This window comes from Macrosteles quadrilineatus, unplaced genomic scaffold (genome assembly GCF_028750875.1).
Source record: "Macrosteles quadrilineatus isolate MER2022 unplaced genomic scaffold, UCM_ALF_1.0 Scaffold_1__1_contigs__length_201487025, whole genome shotgun sequence".
Classification (NCBI taxonomy): Eukaryota; Metazoa; Arthropoda; class Insecta; order Hemiptera; family Cicadellidae; genus Macrosteles; species Macrosteles quadrilineatus.
In genome coordinates this window covers 141,076,874-141,089,563 of record NW_026542594.1, presented here as the reverse complement: position 1 = coordinate 141,089,563, position 12,690 = coordinate 141,076,874, and the positions used below count along the sequence as shown (strand labels likewise).

At 38.0% G+C, this 12,690-nt stretch overlaps 1 protein-coding gene across 1 annotated transcript; it reads right to left on the bottom strand.

Annotated features, from left to right (window-relative positions):
* Window positions 1-3,322: 3,322 nt before the first annotated feature.
* Window positions 3,323-12,121, bottom strand: LOC128982924 (40S ribosomal protein S29). The gene is made up of 3 exons (XM_054401997.1): window positions 11,970-12,121; window positions 7,282-7,381; window positions 3,323-3,423 (listed from the first exon to the last, which is right to left on the bottom strand). Exons 1-3 carry the CDS (start codon window positions 12,029-12,031, stop codon window positions 3,415-3,417), a joined length of 171 nt encoding a protein of 56 aa, XP_054257972.1. The 5' UTR covers window positions 12,032-12,121; the 3' UTR covers window positions 3,323-3,414.
* Window positions 12,122-12,690: the final 569 nt, after the last annotated feature.

Here is a 12,690-nt window from a genome sequence, read left to right as displayed (position 1 = left end):
TATCAGCACTGACTTTATCAACAAATCCAATAGTATTTAAGAAAATGCAGTGATATTAAAACGAAAACGGTATGGATCATAACTGATATCACTGGTCCAAATCGTTTACAGTTCTAGTAACATCTGTTTTGGAAGTTTTTTGAACGTTCTAATCTATCAGTATATTTAATACCCGACATGAAACTTTGTGAACAATAAGGCTTTTTTATTTTAAGATTTAACCCCACATATTATATACCAAAATGTTTGTCTAGGTGTGTAGATGTGCAAACTGGCTTTAGATTTTTGAAGGGTGTGGGCTGCCCTCAAAGTTCCTTCCATAAGGATAACATTGTGATTGATTTGAATGTTATTATATTCTGAAACAGATGTCAATACATTAGTTTAAAAAAAGTTAAATCCCAGCTGTTTTGTTTGGTTTTGAAATGTTAACAGTTTGCATGTTTTTAAAAATAATTAGAAACCCGGCAAAGAAATGTTACCTATAGGACACGACGGGAGAAAAGTTTTACATTATATTTTCGTTTAAACATGCCAAGGACCCAACGACAAAGAAATATTGCCGGTCGGACACGGCGAGTCAACATACGCCAAGCAATGCAAAACGTAGGAGCCCAGACGAAGAGCTGGAACAGTTATTGGCAACGTGTATTTACAAAATTACACCGACAAGAACAAGAATTCAGCAGCATTCACTTGGCGAGATGGCATTAAAATGTCAGAAACGTGGTCTGCTACATTTTAAAGAACAAAGAGGACGAGGCGAAGGATTTTCATCCTGCTGCCATAAAGGAAAAGTGAATCTACCACCATACCAAGAAATCTATTATTAAGAGCCTACTTAATGGAGCAAATCATTTGAGCAGAAACTACAAAGAGAACATTAGATCGTACAACTCTGCGCTCGCAATGGTTAGCACTCAAGCTAAAATTGAAGAACATAACAGCGGAGGGCCTTTCATGTATAAGGTGCAAGACACAGTTTATCACCCAATTGTCACCTTTCAACCGTCAGAAGGGGAGCATTCCACATATGCCCAAATTTATACCTACGGACGTCGCAACCGCTGTTCAAGAAAGAATGCTAAACAAAGCTAATGGCTCTTGCAGCACTGAATCAACTTGATATTAATCCATACGCGCAAGTTTTCAACATGATGAGCTCCGTCCTGCAAAACACCCCTACTGAACAGCAAAAAGAACTTGGAATGCATATAGTCAACGATCAAGCTCAAGACCAACGTCGATACAATGACGCAACTTCTAACAACGTTGCTATAATATCCTAATTTATTATTCGTGCGAATTCGCACAGGTTCACCTAGTAAATAATGATACATGTACATTTACTTTCAAGCAAATGATGTAATTTTTTTGCCATCCTGTTCCTTATCTAATATCCTTGAGGAAACCTGTGTAACATACTGAGCTAGAGATAAAACTTTAGGTAGTATCATTGACTGGCTGTCTCTCAATTCTCTACTCATTCAGTACTACCTACATTAGTTTCTCTAGCTCAGTGCTCTGTAAGGATGGGTCGGGTTCCCGCAAGGATCATAGGAGCCACCAGGGACATATTTCCGAAGAGGCGGACTGACGGCAAATTTTAGGGGCGGCAAAATGTTTTTGTGGGGGGGGGGGCAACCTTGTCTCGTAGAGGCGGCAGATACTTAAATATGTCCCTGGGAGCCACTACATGCCATCATATTGATGGTCAATTTCCCATCGCAACCTTCCCAGATGACTTAAGGGTGCGCTCTACCTCAGCTCGGGCTTCAGTTGCTGTGTTGCACCATTGAACAGCGCCGCGAGAAGCGCTTGCAGAGGTTTACAAGATTCCTGTTTTCGAATTAACCAATAATGATAGCTACGCATTCTAAACGGCTATAGTAGTTCAAAGACCAATCTATAGTTCTGCATTTTTCAAATAACGTTTTTTTATAAGTTAGGGCTAGTTGAAAAGACCTTTTTTCTTGTCCTACAAGTCAAGTTTATAAGGTGTGTATTAAAAATAATTTCTATAATGAAACGCAGAACTATAGAAAATGTCATCTTCTTTAATATGATACCTTAACTTTGATTCTTCCTTCAATGTAGCAGGTGAAAACAGATATCTTGCAAACCCTTGCATTCGGTGGCGCGTCAGGGGTAAAGCAAGTAATTTGGATTATAGGCAGATAATTGAAAATTAAAACCCTGAATATTCCACTATGTGGCCGGGAAATTTAGTGAAAGCATGATAGGTCCTGTGAGAGGTTTGCCAAGGGCAGAGAATTTATGCTTTTAACACCCTTCCAAATGTGTCGTGTACAATACTTTTTGCCACATTACCAGCACGCAAACAGCAGTAAAACAAGACCCTAGCATCTTATTGTGCCCTGTTGTGTATGTATTTATATTTTACGAGAGGTCGTCCAGTGGTCGAAACTCGACCAAAAATACGTAATGTACTCACTTATCTATTTTCACCCCACACTGTAAATAAAACATGTGATTTGAGTTTCTTCCATTTGTTTTGGTTTTCTGTTTATATTTCGTTGTTATTTCGTTACCAGCATGGCAACGCATAAGATCCATGTTAATATTTTCAAATTTTTAAACTCATTTTTTGTGCTTATCTTTGAGCCTATTTAAATTTATAAAGGGATTCTGCACTCCTACAGGAAAATAGTTTTCTAACGGTATGCGTAGATTTTCCCTACGATGAACACGAGCTGAGAAAAAAGGTTTTAAAGAAACATGCTTGCCTATTAATATATAGACTAGTGGTCGTCCTGTGGTCGAAACTCGACCAAAAATAATTAATGTACAGACTACTATATTTTCTCCCCACACTGTAAATAAAAACATGTGATTGGGATTTCCTCCAATTGTTTTGATTTTTTGTTTACATTTTGTTGTTATTTCGTCACCATCATGGCAACCCAGTTGGTCCATGTTAATTTTTTGAAGTTTTCAAATTCGTTTTTTGTGCTTATTTTTTAGCCTATTTTAATTTATAAAGGGATTCTGCACATCTACAGGCAAATATCTTTCTAACAGTATGCGTAGATTTTCCCTGCGATGCACACGAGCTGAGAAAAAAGGTTTTAAAGAAACATGCTTGCCTATTAATATATAGATAGATAGATAGATAGTCTAATCTAATTTGAATTTCTTTTTCAAAGCTGTCCAGGTCCAGGGCAAATAGTTGGACATTTTCAATTTAGCTATACACTAGCGTTATGTTGATAATTTAAACCTTGTTATGAACCACTTTTACAAACCAACCTTGAGAAGTTATAAAAACAACTTTTCTGGGCAAGTAATAAAAAACAATACATTAAAAAAAGAAGTTTTTAATTTACACTTTAAAAGGTATGGATTCTGGCTGATGGTGTATCCAGTTTACAAACTTCTTCCATTCCAAAATTCTTAGTCAAGCTGAAACAAATTAACATAAGTTAGTTTTGAACAAAACCAACACATATCCTGGTAAGAGCAAAACCAGAATCAACACAGTGGCCAAACTGTTGCAAGTATAAACATAAAAATACCACTGCCACAGAAAACCTGCAGTAAAAAGAACTCCCATTTGCTTGATCTTGATTATTACTCAAATATTTCCTTAAACATGACAAATTTATCCCTTATTTAACATCAGGTTTAAAAAGTAGCCAAATTAGGTTTGCTGCTACAGGGAAGGCAATATTATGGATTTTATGTGAAATGTTCAGTGATAGTTTAATATGAACCACAAATATTATAACATATGGATCACCAACATAAACAAATAATGACAGTAATGACACTGACCTGAAAGAAAGCATTATTCAACATTACTTAAATAAATGGCACCGTGCAAATCATATTTTAATGTTATTAGTATAGAATTCGGGCCAGGATATAGGATTCACTTTATTATGTTACGCCATTTGTTTATGATCCATACAGTTTCTGTTATAATATTTTGTGTTACAGTAGAACCCCTGTTATTTATTTATTTATTTATTCACGGTAACACCATTTATACAATAGTAGTTAGCATAATCAATTACAAGATGGCATAATTAACAACGACACTACATTACTAATGCAATTATATCAAACAAAACTGAACTTGAAAAAACTTTGGGTAAGTATGATATTCAATGAAAACAACAGACAATAATAACAGGCAATGCAGACAACAACAAAAAAAAACAATCAATAACAGGCAATGAAAGACTAAAAATAACAGGCTATAAATACCAGCTATATAAATACGGCAAGCAATAACAGGTAATGAAAGGCTATAATGACAGGTTATAACTAATAGACTATAGTACAAGCTATAATACAGCAAGCAATAACAGGCAATAAATACATACAAAAAATAACAGACAATAAAAATGCAGAAGCAATAGAACAACAGGCAATAAATACAGAGGCAATAGAATAACTCAGGCAATAAAAAACGCTCAATAGAATTCAGACAATAACATGCAATAAATAAATACGGACAATAATACAGGCAGTGAATGCAGTTAACGATGGTGTCCTTTCAGATTTATTTTCGGTCTGTTAACCGAAATGGTTCTATACATAAATATGTATAAAAATGTATAAATAATATAGGGCTGTAAAATGCTTTATCCCATTCCCGCCTAAAGAAGGGCGGCACCCGTCCTAGAGCCTAAGGTTACAAAAGACTAAAGCGCCCGTCCTCACGCAAAAAGCATTATTATGCGTTATTATTAGGCTTATGCATTATTATTGACTTATCTAATTTTTCCCAATCTTATAATTAGTTGCAAAAGTAATATGCCATTCCGTCACTCATAATGTTCTCGCCATACATTTCACTAATCTGTTGATGATATTCAATAGCTTTCACACCTTAAGCACTTCAAAATCTAATTATAGTGTGCACTTCACAGTCGGCGGCAGTCTCAATTGGCTGCACCGTTTAGAATGCTCGAAACCCGATGTAAACACAGCCGATTTTTCTCGAATTTCCGGCTAGGTCTTACCAATGATGCCCACACACAGCGCAAATGTCGAAATTGCCAATCCAGGGTTGGTACTGATTTTGGAAAATGAAATTCCCTGTCTTTTTCAGGTTTTTCAGACTGATATTATACTTTTTCCAGGTATATCGTAAGATGATATCGAATAATCAGAATCAAGAATTATTAGAAAAAATTTAGGCCTAAATAGTTTACTCATAAAACCAATAAGAAAAGAATTTAACATCTGGAATCTGGAAGATTAAGAGTATACCAACTAACTTAACCTCACACTTTATGTTCTACTTGGCCTTGACTTGACACTAGCAGATAGACGATACGGTGCTTCTGATACTGATATATATTGATATTTTGCTTGCGATATCATCGGCTTATATCGGAAGAAACATGTGATATTGGAAAAATAACTACCATGCTTGTACCGGGGAGACAAAAAGTAGTACCAAACATTTAAATGTTAAAACAAATGTGTTTAATTTAAATGTGTAAAACATTAAATGTTTTAACTAACAGAATATAATTTTTTTTATAAACTCCTACAAGTGCAGTTTTTTTTTTAGTTTATTAAAGGTTGAATCAGTATTGGTAGGAAATTCAATGAGGAATTGTATTCAGTATCGTATTGAAATTGAAACGATGAATGTAGGCCTATCCTTCCGCGCATCGCGGTACTAGCCGTGTTTCCATACGTGGGATTATTATCCCGAAAACAGGATCAGGGTGTCTACCAGATTTCTCAAATGGAATTCCCGACTTTTTCCCGACTTTTCATTACCATTTTTATTTAAATACCGACCAAAAGTTCGGTCCATTCTCCATGTTACTACACCTTTTCCCGTCTCGCGGTCACGGTATCTTTATCAACATATGTTGTCACTCGCGATGCAGCGAAATCACTGACGATCGAAACGAATCACATGCCGAGAAAATCCCGTATTAAATGTAGGGGTGTGTGAAGCAGCAAAACATTTCAATTCAAAGCAACGATTCGATTTTAAAAAATTTTGATGTAACTCGATTCGAAGCAACATGGAATTTTTTATAATAAATAGGTTACATACCTTATAAATCCGACAAACAGCTCATTTTAATTGAAGGTCGTTTACATGTTTCGGCTTGTATCGGCCATTGTCAAAACGTTGCAGTTGACAATGGCCGATACAAGCCGAAACATGTAAACGACCTTCAATTAAAATGAGCTGTTTGTCGGATTTATAAGGTATGTAACCTATTTATTATAATGAATACAACAGCTCAGGAGCTAGAATGGAAATGAATTTTAATGGAATTTTTCTATTCATACTTGTCAGTGGAGTGAAATATCTGTTTTCAATCATACATTAGAAGAACCAGTATTTATGGAAATATCAATGAGCTTCTTGCCTATTTCATAATTTTTACTTGCAGTATCATGTTGTTAAGCATGTTGCCTATTTTATTTTATTGGTTTTATAAATAAAGATATGTTTGGGTGTAAACATATAGAAACCTTTGTAAGATTTAAATACTGAATCTTTCAATTGGTTTACATTGATAAAATAAGAGGATAGAATCAGAACTACAAGGTATACATAACTTCTTGTATGGCGAAGCAATGTCTCAGTGTATGCCATGTACTTGGATGGTAATAACTTGTATGGCTAAGCAATGTCTCAGTGAATAACTTATATAATTAATGTCAATCATTTGAATAATGTCAATAAGTTATATGGATACTGATAGTCAAAGTAACAGTATCAATGTAACAGTCAACTACGTATATGGATACTGATTCAATAACGTATGGACACTGATTCAAAAAGGTATTTAGATAATGATTCAATAACGTATATGGATACTGATTCAAAAACATATTTACTGATTCAATAACGTATTTGGATACTGATTCAAAAACGCATATGGATACTGTACTCCTGTAAGGTGGGCCCCCCCACACGAGCTTAGCCACAAACTATATAGAATCTGGATTGCACATGTATGGGATATGATAAGGGTAGGTGTAATCTTGGAAGTTTAAGTGTAGTTTAGGTAATTTTAGTTAGTATGCAAAAGACATGCCTCATCAATACAACCTAAATGGAAGTAGCTAAGCTTAGAAATAGATAAGAAAACTAGATGTGGTTTTCTAACAAAAGTTTTTATGGCTGATAACTTTTCCAGAATTTTTATTTGTACACAGGGCACTGGGGAAAACATAAATTTAATCTAAAAGCCACATATGGGAACCCTAATATCAATGGTTTTAGGACTAGGAAAATCACACCCTAATAGTAATATTAAATCCTAGAATTACCTTCTTGAAACCAATTTCTGAAGCATATTCTCGGAAGCACTGTCTGCAAAGGTCCAAACCATATTTCCTGATTAGACCATGTCCGTTAGCACAAGCCCGGCTGAAACAAAATTATCTTATGAAAAAAGGATAAAATACAACCAAACTGAACTAGGAAATAAACTTAGAACCTAACCTAAGTAGGGTGTGTAAGAAGTCATTTATTATTGGGTAAAAACTATATACTATTTTAAATATCAAACAAATACTTTAGGCCTATCCAATATAGGCTAGGCTACGTTGTAGGTTCTTGGCGGGATTGGAATTGTACCCGTGCAGTCTGCAAAAAATACAATCATCCCGTAGCTTAAGTAGGCCTAGGTAACTAACATTTTCTACAATATTATCATAACAGTTTTAACTGTTATGATCAAAATCTTACAAATAGTCAGGGCCGCCCCCGGCCCTTGATGCCGTGGCCAGGAGGCGCTGTGGCTGTGGAAGAAAAGATGTCATCGAATTTGTAAACTTTACTCTAATTGTTAGGCTAGGATTATACTAGGACGCTGGCGTCCCTCTTCGAGCTGAAAATGTTGTGATTTGTGTTGGGATGCTAGCCTCTCGGACTGCAATTTTATTTCAATGCTTTGTCACTTTTTGTTATATCTATTTAAATAACATTAGGTCTAACGAGTACCCAGGTTTGCTGCTTTAAGGAGGCTAATAAAGTGTGTTTTTAGTAAAATATTAATAGCTTAGTATAAACCAAATTTGCCAGGTTTGGTCAAAATATAGCCTACCCATTCACAAGCGAATTCTAACAGTTACAAATATTTTCTATAAGAATAACATAGGAATTTTTAATTTACACTATTTTGAATTTTCTCCGTAACTAATAACTGTACAAAAACACTTTAATATGCTAAATTATTTGTTTTGAAGCTCATTAAAATTGTCTAGAGGAAAATTGGGAATTTTGGTGGTTTAAGGGTCAAAAATGACAAAACCCCTTTTTTACCCCGAAAACCCCGTTCCCATTGCTGGTTCGCGAAGTCATTCAAGTTTATCCCACCCTTCGCCAATAAGCCAAATTTCATCAAAATCGGACAAAAATTACTCAAGTTATCGCGTTAATAGACATATATATAATATTTAAATCTATATGTACGGATGGTGTTTTTGACCTCTGGGGACATCAAAATCGAGAGACCGGTGGCTTTTTTAGCGTCCGACGCTGGCATCCCTAGTATAATCGCCCCCATTTTATTTAATGAGCGTCCCAGACGCCAACGTCTTAGTATAATCCTAGCCTTATAAGAAGAAAAGCTTCTAAGGTTATAAATTAATAATTCTTTCACTATTTTGTTCACAGTAAAATTGTCCTCAGAAAAGTTATAATTGGATAATCAAAGGCTAAAATAAAAATTAAATTATAACTAAGATTAAAACTGATTCCCTACGTAGAAAAATCACAAGTTGTTAAGGTTATAAGTAATAAGTTAACATAAACAAAGAATTGTTTTTTTTTTACCTTAGGCCCTACCGCAGCTGATTTTAGGCGATACCTGGTTTCAATGGTAATACAATCTTGTTTGTTATTCGTAAAAATAAATGAGTAAATACGCAAAACAAGAAGCGAGATAACTTATAACAACATAATAGTAAGAAGAAACAAAAAGCGGTACGGTAAAAATAATGATAAAATAACTAGTGGTGCTGCGTAGCGGTGACACAAGCTCTCGTAAGTCAGCTCACAGGCCTGCAGCGGCCGTACGAGTAACGCTCACAAGTCGGCGCCAATGGGTTAAAACACTGCCGGGAGCGTAGGCAGCTATGCGCTGTGTGGATGAGTGCGCTAAAATGTTTAATTTTAGTTTCATCCAATATGAGAGGCACGGGGAGCGAGCTGGCGTAGTGGTTAGAGCGCTGGACTTCAGTCCCTGAGGTCCCGGGTTCGATCCCCGCCAAGTCACCAATGGATTTTATCTATGGATTTTAGCGTCCCAGTCGTTGTGGACGTAGTTTTTTTTACATAAAACCCAATGGGTAGCACTAAACAAAACTGCTAGTCCGCCCTCAGTATTGCCAAATGGAGGGAAAAAGCAGGTGTGAATTACGCCTTCCCGGATACTCTATCAAACATACCGCTAACATGAGAACAAGCAAAATTTTGAGGTTAGGTTCCTTCCACAATTTCACAGTACATTCAGTATTGTTATTCTATTCGATGTCATTAAATGTATAACATGCTACAACAGATGCAAAGATGAACGTCAACAACCGCAAAAATAAAGCCCCAGTGGAAAATTATGAATATCGGCAGGAACCTTGACCAATGCAAAATTTAGAAACCCACTAGGCCTACCCTAACATGCACAATATGTGATTTCCTTCTCAATAGCTAGACGAAATATTATCGCATTACAACGTCAGATGACAAATGTCTCCAATCACTGAGGACAATGAGCTGGGCCCAGTGAGGCCCCCACCCCTCGAAAACCCAGTTGTCGTGACAATTGGCGCCGTGTAAACGGTGTAGAGGCCAATAGCACTGTCTTGTCTTTTGGCGGTAGTACCCTGGTTCACTGTAAAATGTCTGGGCAAGTGTTGGCCACGTGTGAACAGGTTCTCGTTCAACTTGCCTGGCCTACGACAATTCCAAAACCACGTGATGCCAATTGGCAAAGACAATTGTCTCGCCAACTGGCATCGTGTAAACCCGGCTTAAATCTTCCACTTCCCATTTACCTACTTAGGAGGCTGAAATTCGGTACACCGATTTTTGGGCATTAAATAGGAAAACTAAGTATTAAACTAAGTTTTTATTCTGATCAGGCTTTTGGGCTCCGCCCCAGTGGCTCTAGAGTTTCTCATGTTAACCATATGATTTTTCATATTTAAAATGAATTAATGAATCTTTAACAGCTGTTTTAATTAAACAAGTTGGTTCTGTTCTATGATGTTCAATAGCATAAAAGTTACAAGGATTACCAAAAGGGTGCAACACTATTATTTTTTTAAATTTATGACAACAGCTAATTTGAAACCAAAAGGTGAGTGAGCGTAACGAACAAACTTCAACCTGGAGGCAAGTTAGCGTAGCGAACGAGCTAACCTGAAGGCAAGTGAGCGCAGCAAACGAGCTCCAACCTAAAGGTGAGTGAGCGTAGCGAACGAACTTCAACCAGGACATGATTGAGCCATTCGAATACTTATGAAGTTAAACGGGGCAAAGCCCGCGGGGACAGCTAGTCAGTTAAAAAGCGACATTATCATGCCATAACCCAGTGCAGGATTTAGGGTACTTGCGGCCCAAGGCCAAATTACTTGAGCGGCCCTCCCCCTGTGGGACAATTCCTTGCGATCGCGGAAGTAATCATGAATATCTCATAAGCATCAAGGGGACATCATCATCGACACCCGTGATCGTGGATGAAATCGTGGACATCTCTCCTAAACAAAGTCAAAGCTATCATAGGCATCCGTGACCGCGGCAAAATCTTTAATATCCCCCGCAGGCTGCAACAAAGGGAAATCATCCTCGACAATCGCAACCGCGGCAAAATCGTGATCATATCCCGTGATTCGTGACCTCTTGAGGACGTTATCATTGTAACCCGCGACCGCAGTAAAATCGTGAACACCTCCCACGGGCTGCAATCATGGGGACATCATCGACACTCGCGACCGTGGCAAAATCGTAAACAACCCCCTCGGATAGCCATCACGGAGACATCCTCATTGACACTCCCAGCCTTAGCGAAAATGGCAAAATCGTAAACGGAGACATCCTCATTGACACCCCCAGCCTAAGCGAAATCTGCTGCGGGCCACAATCACGGGGACGTCACCATCAACACTTGCGGCCTCAGTAAAATCATGAACATCTGCCGCAGGCCGCAATGAAGGGGTCATCATCATCGTCACTCATGACAGTGGCTAATTCTTGAACGTCTTCCAAGGGCTTCGATCATGAGGATATATATCACAGTCACCTGCGGCCACGGCTAAATAGTGAACGTCTCCTTCGGGCCGCAATCACCGAGACATTATCACCGACACCCGCGGCTGTGGCAAAATCGTGAACATCTCCCTAGGTCCGCTGAGATATGATTAGCCTAAATGGTCACCTGTGATCGCGGAAAACTAGTGGTTTAAAATAAATTATTTGTTTATCTAAATAAATGTTTTTCTCAATCCTCTGCGGCCCTCTTTTGCTTGCGTCCCTAATCGGCCTAGTGGTAAGTCCGGCACTGACCTACCGGTAACCTAAGTTAACTAACCAAACTTGTTGATAATAAAACAAATTGAATGAAGGTTTAGGCTACTAATCCAATCGTTAGTTTCAATCCATATTAGCATAGCCCAGTTAAGAAACTTTACACCCTAGATTAGAATCGATTAACAAACAACCTAAGGCTAATTGGCCTAGCCTTATGCGAGATGGTGGAAGGGGGGACTAGCCAAGTCTAGCATTTAACAAATGGGCATTCAAAGTACAGGTAAGTTAATTGAGATCTGAACGTTTCAATTCAGCTCTAGGCCTGGTTACCATTGATTACAAGGGACATAAAACAATTGATCAAGCCAACTAGGCGGAAGCTAGTGAACCAGTCCACAAGCCTAGGTCTCTTTGTGGTTAAGAATTGGCTTTGGGCCTTGAGTGTGAGGGTGTAAACAATAACAAATTACAGTTTATGTAAACTTACCACGACCTGGATCCCTGTCCATATTTTCGTGGATGAGAATACCAAATATTGGAGTGACCCATGTCTTCTGAAGTTTTCAAGACTTACAGTACAGCAGAAAGCCGAGCCGATAAAATACACGGTACACGTGCTGTGCTGTGCTCGAGGGAAAAGAAGTTAAAGAAGACAAGATCATGAATAAAAATGTTGGGAGACTTGTAGGAAGCAGTGTTACCAGTAGAGAGGAGAGAGAGAGAGATTGCCTACTGCAGATATATTATATTGCAGATTATAGACAGATCAATAGAGTACTGTCACTGTGTACTGCAGTAAGCTCGTGACACATAAGCTTAAACGTGGACCTCCCGCCCGTGAGCAGTTTAGACGGGCCGCAGTGTTGGACTGTTGGATCCAGAAGGGGGGGGGGAAGGGGGCGACCAGCCCTACCTCAGGCCGTGGGGTCCCAGTTTATCGACATCTCAAAAGATCGACACTGAAATAGTCCCATAATGTCGACAACTCAAAATTTCGACAGTGTCGGTAATATGGGATGTCTGTAAAGTGGGATGTCGGTTATGTGGGATGTCTGTTATGTGGGACGGTTGTGTAAATTTTCCCACTTTATCGACACGCAAAATGTCGACAGCAAAACAGATCGACAAAGAGCGGGAGATTCAAATTGAAGGTGAACAGCTCTTGCTGAACAGCTCGGTTGAGTCCAGAATAAGAGTCGTTCTTTTTT